Here is a 14,111-nt window from a genome sequence, read left to right as displayed (position 1 = left end):
TATTCACACTGAGGAAATCTAGCTGATCTGTTAGTTGAGCACTGTTGAAGTCCTGGCTGAAAGCAGTTGTATTAGTTGTAGGAGAAGGTCAAGGGAGACAGGGAGATGACAGCAATTTGTTCCATGTTCTGTACCACCTCGCCTGGGACTTCAGCCCTGCAAAGGACCCTTTTGGTCAGCTCTGCAGGAAACTAGCAGCTCTGGGGTATCTCACTTCCATGACCCATCTACCCTGGGCTCTGCCCACTCCAACCGTTACATCACTAGAGGAGGGATTTTTTCTAAAAGGGAAGCTAACACTGAATTACAACTTTCCCTTTACAATACTATAATGGGAACAGAGCTACCTAGTGGCAGACTTAACTGCCCTTGCCTACAACAGGACTACAGAGCACCCTCTTTTGTCCTCATCTCAGTTACATACAAAGGGAGTTGTTTTGTAGTTCACAGAAGAACATTGCTTGAGATTTAGTACACAGTTCAGTACACAGGAAGTTAAAGAGTCACTGGATAAAGAAAATGTACCTAGCCTGATAATAGAAATGTAATGCAGCTTTCACTGCTAAGGTCTGGTAAGCTACAATATATCCATTTTTTTCTCTTGAGTTTAGAAATACTTTATCAAAATATCATTTTTCAAATAAAGCACGTGTACTTTAATATATAACTTTTAACTGCTGATCCAAGATGACAAACATCTGTAAAGATTGATGCTGCATAAAACCCTTGGTGGCCCTATTAAAAAAGACCCCAGCAGTGATTGGATTTCAAAGGGGATTGCAGGAGGAGACAGTGGCTGTTTATGCAGATGAAAACTCAAACAAATAAGCGCAGAGAGGCCACTCCAGGTAGAAACATGTGAACAGTTAATCATGAGCTCACCACTGCTGCCTTGTTAATCATATAGCAACCCAGGAGCTTTTGAAGGAAAAGAAGTGGAATATTCTGCAATGGCCGAGTCAATCATCTGATCTCAGTCCAACTGAGCATGAATTTCACTTGCTGAAGGCAAAACTAAAGACAAAAAGCCCCACAAACAAAGAACAACTGAATAAAGCTGCAGTTAGAGCCTGGTAAAGCATCAGACAGGAGGAAACCCAGTCTTTGGTCATATCCATGGGTTCCAGACTTCAATCAGTCATTGCCAGTAAATGATTCTCAACCAAATATTACAAATGAACATTTTATTCCTTATTATATTCATTTGTCCAATTACTTTTGGTCCCTTGAAAAAGGGGGGATGGCTATTCTTAAGAACTGTAATTCCTAAACCCTTCCTCCAATTTGGATGTACATACCCTCAAATTAAACCTGAGAGTGTGCACTTGCAGCCCATATCCATTTTATATCTATAGCTTGAATATGTTTTGGTAAATACCTGAAAAAAACTAAAATTTTGCCTGTGTCCAAATATATATAGACCTAACTGTATATGAGAGATATTTTTGTATACAAATGGTATTCCTTGTGTTCAGTGCTTTACCTAGTTTTTTGTTTCTTTTTTCATAGTGTTTCTGTCCTGCATGACAGTTTGTCTCCATGTTACAATGCCTATGGTAAAACTATGTCTTTAAATAAAATCTGATTTTAAAAAAAGATTGATGTTGCTCTATTGGATTGCGTACATAAATTTAAAGCTGCAAAGGTTTACCTTAAATCTTATTCTAGAGGTGAAAGGGTCATAAATATGCCTTTATAACTTTCATTTCCAGAGCTTCAAATTATCATGAATAAATTTAAAATTTGTGGATTACTCATCTGATGTGGTTTGTCTCATTTATTAAAATTCCTAATTCTATTTGTTGTTATTTTTATAGAGACAAGGTAGAGAACTGAGCAAGCCTAGAGAGCTGTGTTCATTTTTAGCACAAATAGTATTTTGATACACTGCCTGGAGCCATAGCGCTCCAATTAACGTCTTACATCTGGCTATGACATTTTCTGTTCTTTGTCCCTTGTCTTTATACTGTGAGAAGAATTAGGTTACATACAGTATTTTATATAAACTGCATTTATTTGAATGTCGACCCGCATCTGTGCTGTGTAAAATAGTCAGTACTCACAAATATGTGGAAGTATTTCTTCTGAACCTGAAATATTTCTGTATTATAAAAAGTTCTGAAGTTGCTTTAATGCATTGTCCCCCGCTCCCTCTTAAGGACTGGCACCCTTGGGGAGCGGGTACTTGAATTTGACAGGTACCCGCTCCCACTTCCACTGCAATTGCCTAAGGCAACCGGAAGCAGACATGTGAGAAGTCCCAGAAGACTACAGGACCATTCACAAAGCGCAGTGGTACTCGCGCATGCTCAGTGGGCACCCGGATGTGAAACCACAAGCTGTCACAGCTGCGTGCCCACACTGAAGATGGTGAGGACACCGCTGGATCGTGGGACAGGTAAGTGTCTGTATTTTAAAAGTCAGCAGCTACAGTTTTTGTAGCTGCTGAATTTATGTGTTTTAAATCAACTGGAACTCTGCTTTAAAACTGAAAACCAGAAAAACTAAAAGTTCTCCCTTGCAGCTGCATGCACATTACAAGAGTTAACTTTTCCTTTACTCTAGGGGACAATGGGAGCACCTTTACTTAACTTTACTTACCTGACCTTCTGCTCTCTGGCAAATGGCGCTCCCCTCCTCTCTGGCAGTGTGCAATTCCTTGGCGTTCTCACCTCTGGTGAAGGACTATGGTCTTTGCTTTGACCTAGATTATGTCAGGCGGCCTTAGATCATCAGAATACAGGGGAGAAGAGGCTAAGGGGACTGGTCTAGGAACAAAGAGGAGCCTGTGGGAGCAGAGAATCAGGTAAGTAAGACTGCTTTTCCCGATCCCACCAATCAAGCAGTTAACCCTTGCAATGCACAACCCCACTGCAAGGGAGGACTTTTACTTTTCCCAGAGTTCAGCTTTAATGTATTTTACATTTTCTGTACCCTTCTCATGCCTTAAAAAAACATTCTGTTGAATTTCTTTAATATACAAATAGTTTCTGCAGGATTGATTTTCTTTCTGATATAAAGTGAAAGGCGAATAAGAAATGTATTTTAAAAGGCAACATTTAGCACTTAATTACTGGTATATACAGTACGTTCAGAATGTGTTATTTGTATAGACCTAGCATTGGATATTTACTTTTCCAATAATGTTTATTGAAAGTTTACATACGATACAGAAAATAAAAAAAACAATATAAAGGCCTTCAGCCTGCAAGTGGCCCAGTTTGTGGCATCCAACCATAAAAGGAGGGATGGTATCACCTCACAGGTTGTATACAGCGGGTACATAGAAATAAAGACAACAATCAGCCTTAAAACCAACCAGGTGATGATTATAAAGTACTAATGAAAATTATCGATAGCTATGCCATCAAATCATTCGCAAAGCTGCCATGGGGCAATAGAGATAAGTGACAAGGGGCATAGGTATGTACATCTTAGCTTACCCTTCGCACAGTGGAGTACATCCTCTCCTGTCTTACAATAAATGTCAAATAAATTTATAAGAGCTGAACTGAACCAAGGGGGAAAAGACTCCCAAAGCAAAACAATCTTAACAACTGAGTAAATAAATTACTTAAATGGGGCCTACCCAATATAGCAAACTCAGAGACATTTGCTACCTTAGCCCAGGCTCAGTCAAATATCACCAAAAGTTTGTGGGACTATAAAACGTGCTTCCACTTGGGAGGACCCAAGGATTTAAATTGGTGGCAGGGGCAGCAGTGAAGAAATACCAAACTGTTGTGGCTTCAACAGAAGCCTTTTTGACTCCTCCAGATACTGCTATTGTATTAGAAACAAAATATTGATTTTTTTCCAAAGAATGCTGAAATCTGATTAACTCAGAAATCCTCAAACCACAACCCAGTGTTAAGCTTATATCCTGTGCCCTACAATAAGAGAAGACTGAAAATAGATGTGTGCACATGTGTGCTTGCTAACTGTAAGTTATTTTGTGGATCCACTGCTGGGCATTTCACTTGTTTGAGAGCTAAAGTTAAAATGTGTGAAAAATACTCCAGTTTTCAATTGATTAAATGTAAATGTATCCAGACATTGATTGGCCAGTTTATAAAGTACCAGAAGTTTGGTCAGCTAACAATATGATGTAATCTTGAGTACATTGCCTGTGAATTGAAAAGGAAGCACTTCCTTAGTTCTCTGTTCCACCGTATGCCTGGATTCCAACTCCTGCCCAAAAAAAACCAATGCTTATTATCACCTGAATATATTGTTGACCAAGACGAACTTTTTTATCTGTATGTAAACTTGATATGGGCTGCCCTCAAAGCATTCAGCATTACATACATTTGACAGATCATCTTTTCAGAGAGTGCTCCAGGAAAGTGGCACTTGGGGACTTAGAAGATCTAAGAAAACACCTTGAATTGCTAAAAGCCACAGGAATAAATAGAGAGCCTAGAAGTAATTTTGCTTCTCGAATTGTTGTTATAAAGAAGAATGGATTTGGATGTGTGTTGACCACCACATTTTGAACCAAAGAACTGTTCCTGACCAATGCACTATCCCCAGGATACCAGATGCCTTGGATCATTTGGTAAGTAGTAGGTGCTTCAGTGTTCTGGACTAAAGAATTGCCAGATCCCAATGCATGGGATCATGAAAAAACAGCTTTCATCTGTCCTTTGGGATTCCAGACCAACAGAATGGAGATACTGATAACCTATCAAGACCTAATGAATGTCCACACCTGGGTGATATGTGGATGAAATTCCTACAGCTTTCCTAGCTCTGAAAACAAAAATTTGACAAGATATCAAAGAAAAAACCCTCCTTGTTTGTTGGCCAGCAAGGACCTGAAAAATAAATGGGATGATGTAATTTCTAAAGATATGTATGCCTTCCAAGACTCTAAGTCAAAGAACAGGAGAGGCTACATACCCCCTTTTCTCTTTTGATCTTCGCTTTTATTCCTGAAAACTTGGTGCAAAGACAATTATAACTCATTGTTATGAGAAGTAACCTCGATTACCATGAAGCTCACACAAACGTTGCTTTGCCAGCAGTCTGTTTGGGTCTTTTTAGTTTGAAAATTTGGTACACCTGTGGTTTATCACATGATTATTCTGCAGAATTCATCTGATTAATTCTAAGTAATATCACAAAAACACTGATGGAAAGACTGGCAGCTAAATACTAAAATTAGTACAGACATCTGCTTTATAGTAATGTATGCAGAATTAAAAAACTGTTTGGGAGAAAACACACAGAGCGTGGCTTAGCCCCACCCCCTCTGACTCTGAGGAAGTGACCCCGGAGAGCAGCTGCTCTCGTGCAAATGGCTGGATCGAGATCAGGCTCAAGTAAGTATTAAGAGGCCTGAGGGGGGGAGCTGCACTCTGAACGCTTTTTATCTTAACCTCCCTAGCGGTATTCCCGAGTGTAGCTCGGGGTAAAGTTTCAGTACCAAAAGCGGTAACCCCGAGCTACACTCGGGCTTATCATGCAGCGTTGCATAGGGAGTCCCTGCAGCGCTTACCTTGTCCTTCGCTCCCGCGATGTGTCCCCTGCAGCTTCACCGGCCATCTCCTCCGGCCAATGCTGGCATTTGGCTTCCGTGTTCCGGTCCCTGTGACGTCGGGACGTACGGGCGCCGGAACCGTCGGCAAATGTGAAATTTTTTTAAAAATGATTATTACATAGTAAAACATTGTTGTTTCAAAACATTTCACATACATTTTGTCCCCACTGCTTTGTCCTGTCCCCTGCCTGCATTTTGACTGTTCTTTTTGCCTGGAAACTTAGAAAAGTCCATGGCGTCCAAAAAGCGTCCCTTTGGAGTTTATTTACTAAAGCTGGAGAGTCCAAAATCAGACTCCCTTCTGCATAGAAACCAATCAGCTTCTAACCTCAGCTTGTTCAATGAAGCTTTGGCAATAAAACCTGGAAGCTGATTGGTTTCTATGCAGAAGGGAGTCTGATTTTGGACTCTCCAGCTTTAGTAAATAAACCCCTTTATGTCAAAAGCAGTTTTAGACCAGCTAGAGAACAGCGATAGTAAATTAGAACTACTTGCAGAATTGAGTGATAATGATTCGTGGGGAAATTCGGCATCAGACACTGAAAACGATTCTGCAACTTTGCTCAGCGATGTGCGAACTTGGCGCTATATTTCATATTTCAGTGTTTTTGGTTTGATTATATTATTGAATTAAATTTATTAGTATTATATTATTATTTTTTATGATTATTTATTAAATTATAATTTATGATTTTGTGTTTCAAGTTTTATCATATCCGAAATGTTTACTAGACTCTTGTTCGGACAGATTTCAGTGAGTTATTCCTAAATTACAGGCCTACAATAACAAAAAAATACATATTTCCATGCAAAAAAATGGTACTGCTTTCAGCACCAAAAATCTGAAATAATCATACCGCTAGGGAGGTTAATGCATAGAATGCATGCATGTAAAAAACCTTCAGCCTTTAGAACCACTTTAACTTAAAGGAACTGCACACCTGCTACTTCTTTAGTGTATATTGTCTTTAAGAAACAGTAGAGCAGTTGCTACCTTGTCACCTTGGAAAGAATTCTCATACTGTGCAGTTGTCCAGGGACCCAACATGAGCTCAGCAAAGGACAAGTTTGGATCTTATATTATAGTTAGCTCATCTAGATAGTTGAAAGTGAATTGCTATATCCCATTTGTTGATGCTCAGATGTCATTACTGTGATTCCACATGAAGTATTTCTCTTATTTTTAGCATGCAGTTACAACTAAATAAAGTTGCTTATTATTTAAAATTGTCTATTTTACTGTGCCATGGTATTTTGAGGGTGTCATCAGATTCAGGTAGGGGATGTACCCACATACAAATCACAGCCAACACTTATGGATCCCTTAGTCTAGAGAGAAAAGATGGTAGAAAACATTTTGGGCTGATAATGTAAACACAAAAGGAAGCAGAAACCATCACAGAAAGGTAGATATGCACCTAGGGAGTGGGGGTCAAGGTTAGTTAGGGTTAGGGAACGGAAGGACAACTTCATCTTTGTTTTGGTCTAATCCATGGGCATCATATTCTTCCTAAACTGAAATGTTGGCTTTTGAGATGGTACAGTCATGTAAATCATGATGTCTCTCATCTTGTGACTTACTACAAAGTTACAGTATTAGTGTCTGTACACTGAGGGAGAGGAGACTTACAGAATGCCCCCGACTGCTTGCAGCAGACTGATGACATCATTCTAGCTTAGGTAAAATCCTTTTACTAGAGCTTAAAGTAGAACTTCACTCTCACAGTCAACATGGACTATTTCCAATCCTTATGCTGCTAGCATTAGTAAATAGATCGGAAAGTATGTCATATTTACTTGTTTTAACCTTTTTTTGTTTGCATTCCTTCATTTACTTACTGGTTTCCATGCCTAGGCAAATGATGTCATACATCCCAGGAGTCTTCAGGAGGGAAGGGAGGGTTCTCAGCCCAGGCAATGCCTGAGCTAAGTTCAGATGGATTTCAGGAAGTAACTGCTACATGAATCAAACTCCCTTACTCAAGATGGCCACTGCCAGAAATGGCAGGAGATTTTTTTTCAAAATGATTTCTCAGCAAAATAAAGCTTGGAGACATGGATGGATAAAGGACATTGTTTTGAATATTAAAATGAACTATATACTGTAGCATTTTTGGTTTGTGGTACTAAAATGCAATTTAGTTCCACTTTCAGACTGTTTGTTATTGACAAAATTTGTTTAAACATTTGAACTGTTGCTGTATGCTGTAACATTTTAAGAGTGTATTCATGTTTGTTTGTTTGAAAGTACACTTACTATTTTACCCAAAACCTCTATTCACTGTGCGCCAGCAGTAGCACCCTCCTAGTCCTGAAACTAAACATAGCAGCTTCAAGATTTTGGTGCTCATAACTATCGATCCATTTACACCATGTACACATCTACCAAAACATGCTAACCCTACCTAGGCACCTTGGCCTAAAAGCAGTTGCAGATTTTGCTATAGGCGTAGTTATATTCATGGTATATGAAAAAATAAATAGACATAAGTTTTAATACTTTTCTGCAGGTGCCTCACCTTTATTAAATCATACATATATATAACAGAAACAGCAATGATAAGGTGCTCAGCGTGAGGCCTGCAGCACCACTGTGATTATCACAGAGCATGACTAATGATCAAACCTGGATTATTAGAACAATGATCACCTCTGACTATACCAGCGTAAGCAATATGATTTGTTTCACAGTTTAAAGCATGTACTAATTGTACTGGGCATAACGATATCAAACAGTGAAGGAAAAAGGTATAATTAGAGCATCCTTGTAAAGGTTTGTGTACTAAGCAGCTGAATTCATTAATTACAAGGAATGATTTGTCTTCAACTGGAAGTGAATGGAAAGTGTTGAAGAAAAACCGTCAGCACTTGAATCTAAGATAACAGCATGTTTCCAGAATGTTCTCATTATTACTGCATAATTTTACATCTTTACTTGTGTTGTCAGGGTCAAAACTTGGGTCAGTGTAAGCGGGATACTCACACTGTCACCTCGGAGCTTGAAAAGCTTGTTTCTGCTTAGTGGTGTAGGAGAAAAGGGTTGGAAGAGGTCAAAAGAAAAATGAGGCATAGAGGGGGCAAAATGCACTGCAACCATTAACTGTGTCATTCATTTCTCAACCCCCTATATATCTATACTGTATGTTGTGGAAGATCAATGTCAAATTGGCAGAACATACAGCAATCTAACAAGCAAAATGCTTGAGGATTTTCTTACCCAGAATTTTGTTATTTTTGAAGAATAAGGCCCCTTTCACATTTCGCAGTTAGATTTCAGATTTTAGCTGTGGTTAGAGGAGCTTACTTACCGCAGCTAAATGCAGACAATGCATCCCCATGGCTCCATTCACACACGTTTTCATAACACACGCTTTTATGAAAAATAAAATTGACTGCATCCAAGAGCAATGTGCCGCAGCTATCTGTACATAAATGCATATAATCGCAGGACAAAGAAAAAATAAGCAAGCAGTTGCATTACAAAAGGCAAGAATTTACTACCGCAGCTAAATCCAGCCGCATGTAAACGCAGGTAAACGCAGATAAACGCAATGTACAAACGCAAGTGATCTCTGTGCCAGGAGTGTTGGAATTTCAAAATAAAAAAATATGCATCTACAAGCAGCAGAACAACCGCCCGTGTGAAAGAGGCCTTAACAAAAGTTTGCCTCACAAAGAATACATACACGAAACAAAATGTTTAAAACAACACTAAAAAAAAGAAAATTCTATTCAATTATATATTCTGAAAGTGGAATTCCACCTGGGAAAAAAAAATATTATTTTTTCCTCAATTTCTTATTTGTTCCTCAATCCAGCGGTGTCCTCACAACTGCTGGTTTCACTGGACATCTTCTCTCCCTGGTGCCGGCATCTTCATTGTGGGCACCTGGCTGTGTTTGCGGCTTCACAGCCGGGTGCCCACTGTGCATGCGCGAGTAGCGCTGCGCTTTGTGAATGGCCCCGTAGTCTTCTGGGACCTGTCACGTGTATCAGAAGACTACAGGGAGGGAGGGTAAGAGAACAACTTCCGCTTCCAATCACCTAGGCAGTGGAAGCCTGTCAAATTCGGGTACCCGCGCCCCCCCACTCCCCAAAGGTGCCAATCCTTAATGGGGAGTGGGGGACAAAGGCTTAAATTGGAACTTCACCATTTGGCTGGAGCTCCGCTTTAACTCAGAAAAGTACCCCCTGTTGCTCTCAGCCTCCTCCATATCTGAAAATTCCTCCAAATCTCCAAATGAGGATAAAAAGAGAGGTTCAGAAGCTTAAAGAGGGCATTACAAAGAGTCAGACAGAAACAACTTCATGAAAAATAGATTATAAGGCCACTAAGTAAAGGATGCGTATGGATTATTTTTGGACAATAAGGATACTGTTTAGTGTCACTTTAAGACTTTGGCCAACAGCTTCCATGGAGTAACTTACACTGTTCCAGAGTTTTGCCGTGGACACACCAGCAGTCCCAGTATGACTCTCTCTCCAGGGTACATTGTGATTTACGATTTGTGTTACAATTGAAGCTAGATACAAAAAGGTGTTGATTTAAATTCATAGCAGAAATGTCAATCAGTATCAGCCCTTGTCTACATTACATGCATGGTTTACAGGTTAGTTCCTGCACTGTAGGTGGATCTCTGGCAACCCAGCAGCATCAGTAACATCTGGAAAGACACGGTAACCGATGTCCATGCTTCCAACGTGAGCTCTGAGGCCCTACTTACCTACTTACGACAAGCCAACATGGAATACAAGTAAGGAATTTTAAAAACATACTATATGTGTGTAGCAATTTCACCCCCTCTGATCTACCCCACTGGTATGGTAGGTCCCATATGGAAGAAAAATATATTTAAAATATATTTTAAAAATATTCTTCCCAAATATATTGACATATATTTGAAATGCTACAATTTTGGCCATAGTCAATATATTTCAAAATATATTTCAAGAAATATATATATATATTATATACTGCATGTTGAAATGCGTTTTTATTACAAAATATATGTAAAATATTTTCAGAGCTACATTCCAAATATACTGTATGTCTTTAAAAATACAAATCTACATAAAATACAAATCTTTTTGGAATGCATTTACAAATATACGTACAAATATATGTTAAAATGACTTTTTATATGTTAAGAAAATCTTTAGCATATATTTAAAAATATATATTTTTAAAAATATTTTCATATATTTTTTAATATATAAAAACACATTTCAACAATAAGTGTGTATATATATATATATATATATATATATATATATATATATATACAGTATATATATATATATATTTATTGAAATATCTTTTGAAATATATTGAATTTGGACAAAATTGTAGCATTTCAAATTTATGTCAATATATTTGGGAAGAATATTTTTAAAATATATTTCAAATAGATTTTTCTTCTATGTGTGGTGGTGTACAACAGTCTACATTGATGCGCATAAAGTCCAGGCCAAATGTTGTGTTTCCATTGTAATTTTGGTTTTCCTCTGTTTTTATTATAACTTTCTAGCCCTTTCTACATACCATATTTTTCGCCGTATAAGACGCACTTTTTCTTCCCCAAAACTGGGGGGGAAATGTCAGTGCGTCTTATAAGGCGAATATGGAGCGGCCGGTCCGGTATTTCCACCGCGGCCGTGTCAGAATACCGGGCCGGCCGCTCAGCTCTGCAGCGGGACCTTACCTGTTCCTCTATCCAGCGGCGTGCTGTCTTCCCGGCTTCTGTAGTGTGGGCACTGGGCATGGCAGCCGGGTGCCCAGTGCGCATGCGCAAGAAGCGGTGCTTTTTGTGAATGGTAAGGCGGTACCTGGGACACATGACAGATCACAGAAGCCGCCGGACCAATCACAAAGCGCAAGTGCTTCTCGCTCATGCGCACTGGGCACCCGGCTGTCATGCCGAGCGCCATTACAGAAGCCGGGAAGACAGCGCGCGTCTGGATCGAGGAACAGGTAAGATCAAACAAACTCTGCGGAAGTAAGAGCGGGTACCTGTCAAATTCAGGTACCCGCTCCCCACCTCCCCAAAGGTCAGCAGTCATCTGTACTGTGTCCGCAGTTTCTGGTCATCCCTGTGCTGTCCGCAGTCTCTGGTCATCTCCTGTACTGTGTCTGCAGTCCATTAGTTCAGAATTTTTTTTTCCTGTTTTCTGCCTCTAAAACCTAGGTGCGTCTTATGGTCAGGTGCGTCTTATACGGCGAAAAATACGGTATTTAAAACTGACCCGCATGTAGATATGAAAACATTTTTTTGACTTGGCTATGCATTTATTCAAATACTAAATATGTTTTTTTTCATAGCACTAGTATAGGAAAGTTAAATCTGTGTTGCTATCAGGTACGTCATTTGCTGCACTGTAGCAAACTGGGTGAGGAAGAGTCAACATTCTGAGCTAATCACTGTGCTGTTGCTGTGCACAGAGCTGTCAGTCTAACTAAGTGAACACACTGTTTACATGGTGAGAATGAAGAGCTGTATGCCTGCTGCCATCTTCAAATGAAAATGTTTTGCTATAGCCCACAGTGTGGTAGTACTTTTCTTCTTTTTTATTGATGTATTGGCTTACAACAAGCTAAGTCAGCATCCAGATGCTTGCAGCGGAGTTTGTTATATAACACTCACCTGGATCAATGTTGGTTTTCTACAGGGTGTCCCTAAAGTCTGGACACATAGGAAATAGGACTAACAATATGTTTTTTCCTCAATATGCATTTTGGCTATGCGTCCAGCCTTTAGGTACACCCTGTATAAACTTGTTGGAGGAAAGACCAGCTAGCTGTTGCTCTTTTACTATCCAATCACAGGCTGGAGTGGGTCCTGGAGCCAGGGGTGGACTGACCATTTGGAAACTCAGGCACTGCCCGAGGGCCGGGGTCAGTAGGGGGCCCCATGAGATGTCCCTGGTACCTTTTTCATAGGCTTTTTTGAGGTTGGGCAAGGACACAGGGGCCCCATGATCCCCTATTGCCCGGGCGCCCCATGAGTTGTCAGTCCGCCCCTACCTGGAACAGTCTGTAGTGCTAACCTGTACTGTAGTCTGCAGAGAAGTCCGGGTACTGTCAGTGCTGTCTGGCAGGATTCCTAAAGCACACGACTGTATGAACAAAACTACAAATTCTTTGGAGGATAAAACAGTCCACATATGCAGTATGTATTTCACCTGTCCCCACATGGAAGAAAAATATATTTGAAATATATTTTAAAAATATCCTTCCCAAATATATTGACATATATTTGAAATGCTACACTTTTAGCCATATTCAATATATTTCAATAAATATATATATATATATATATATATATACTGCATGTTGAAATGTGTTTTTATTACAAAATATATTAAAATTATTTTTAAAAATACATTTCAAATATACTGTATATCTTTAAAAATACAAATCTACATTTTTGGAATGCATTTACAAATATATGTACAAATATATGTTAAAATTACTTTCTTATATGTTAAAAAAATCTGAAGAACATATTTCAAAAAATATATATTTTTAAAAATAATTTTTATAATATTGTAATATATAAAAAAACGCATTTCAACATGCAATATATATATATTTTGAAATATAGTGAATATGACCAAAATTGTAGCATTTCAAATATATGTCAATAAAGAATATTTTTTAAATATATTTCAAATATATTTTTCTTCCATATGGGTCTATTTAACTGTTTGCCAGTATGGAAGCAACTAGCACTAATGTCATTATGTCAGCGCTGCTCTCTGCATCATTGTACTCTGGGATATGGGTGTCTATGCCATTACAGTTCTTTCTTCATATTTAAAATTTTTCTTTAGTTTAAGAAAAAATAAACAACGAATATGATAAGACATGACACCTAAAATGACAAAACCACAGGCTCTGTATCTTTTGTACATACACATGCTAATAGCACTGAGTGTCTTAAACAATTCTTTTGGTAGAATATTTTTTATTGAGATTTCAAAGTTACATATAAACCTAATACAAATACAATGCAAAAAGATAAAAATGAAAATAAAAATATTAATAATATTATGTAAGTAATATAAAGAAGCTGGGGAGACAGATTAAAAAAAAATCTAATAATGATAAAGTTTTAAATGTAAGGCTTGAGGCACTAAGAAGTTTATTACATAGTTAGTCTGGCTGAAAAAAGACAAACGTCCATTCAGTTCAACCATTGAAAAAAAAAAAGTTATAATCCTACACCCACAGTTGATCCAGAGGAAGGCAAAAAAACCCAGCAAAGCATGATCCAATTTGCTCCTGCAGGGAAAAGAAAATCCTTCCTGATCCCCCGAGAGGCAATCAGATATTCCCTGGATCAGCTTTACCTATAAATGTTAGTATCCAGTTATGTTCTGTGTACCTAAGAAACAATCCAGGCCTTTTTTAAAGCAATTCACTGAGCTGGCCAGAACCAACTCTTGAGGGAGTCTATTCCACAGTTTCACAGCTCTTACTGTGAAGAAACCTTTCTGTGTTTGGAGATTAAATTTCATTTCCTCCAGACGTAAAGAGTGCCCCCTTGTCCTCTGTGATGACATCAGGATG

General features: G+C 38.7%; 1 protein-coding gene across 1 annotated transcript in view; it reads left to right on the top strand.

Moving 5' to 3' along the window:
- CPA6 (carboxypeptidase A6) overlaps positions 1–14,111 on the top strand; it is a 164,134-nt gene that overhangs the window by 87,534 nt on the left and 62,489 nt on the right. Inside the window, exon 3 of the mRNA XM_089654280.1 lies at positions 10,172–10,296. Within this exon, the coding sequence (XP_089510406.1) occupies positions 10,172–10,296 (125 nt within the window). The remainder of the gene's footprint in view (positions 1–10,171; positions 10,297–14,111) is intronic.

This window comes from Staurois parvus, unplaced genomic scaffold, assembly GCF_062004578.1.
Source record: "Staurois parvus isolate SC_StPar_1 unplaced genomic scaffold, SC_StPar_1.0 ptg000748l, whole genome shotgun sequence".
In the NCBI taxonomy this organism is placed as follows: domain Eukaryota; kingdom Metazoa; phylum Chordata; class Amphibia; order Anura; family Ranidae; genus Staurois; species Staurois parvus.
This window is presented reverse-complemented; position numbering and strand designations above follow the sequence as displayed.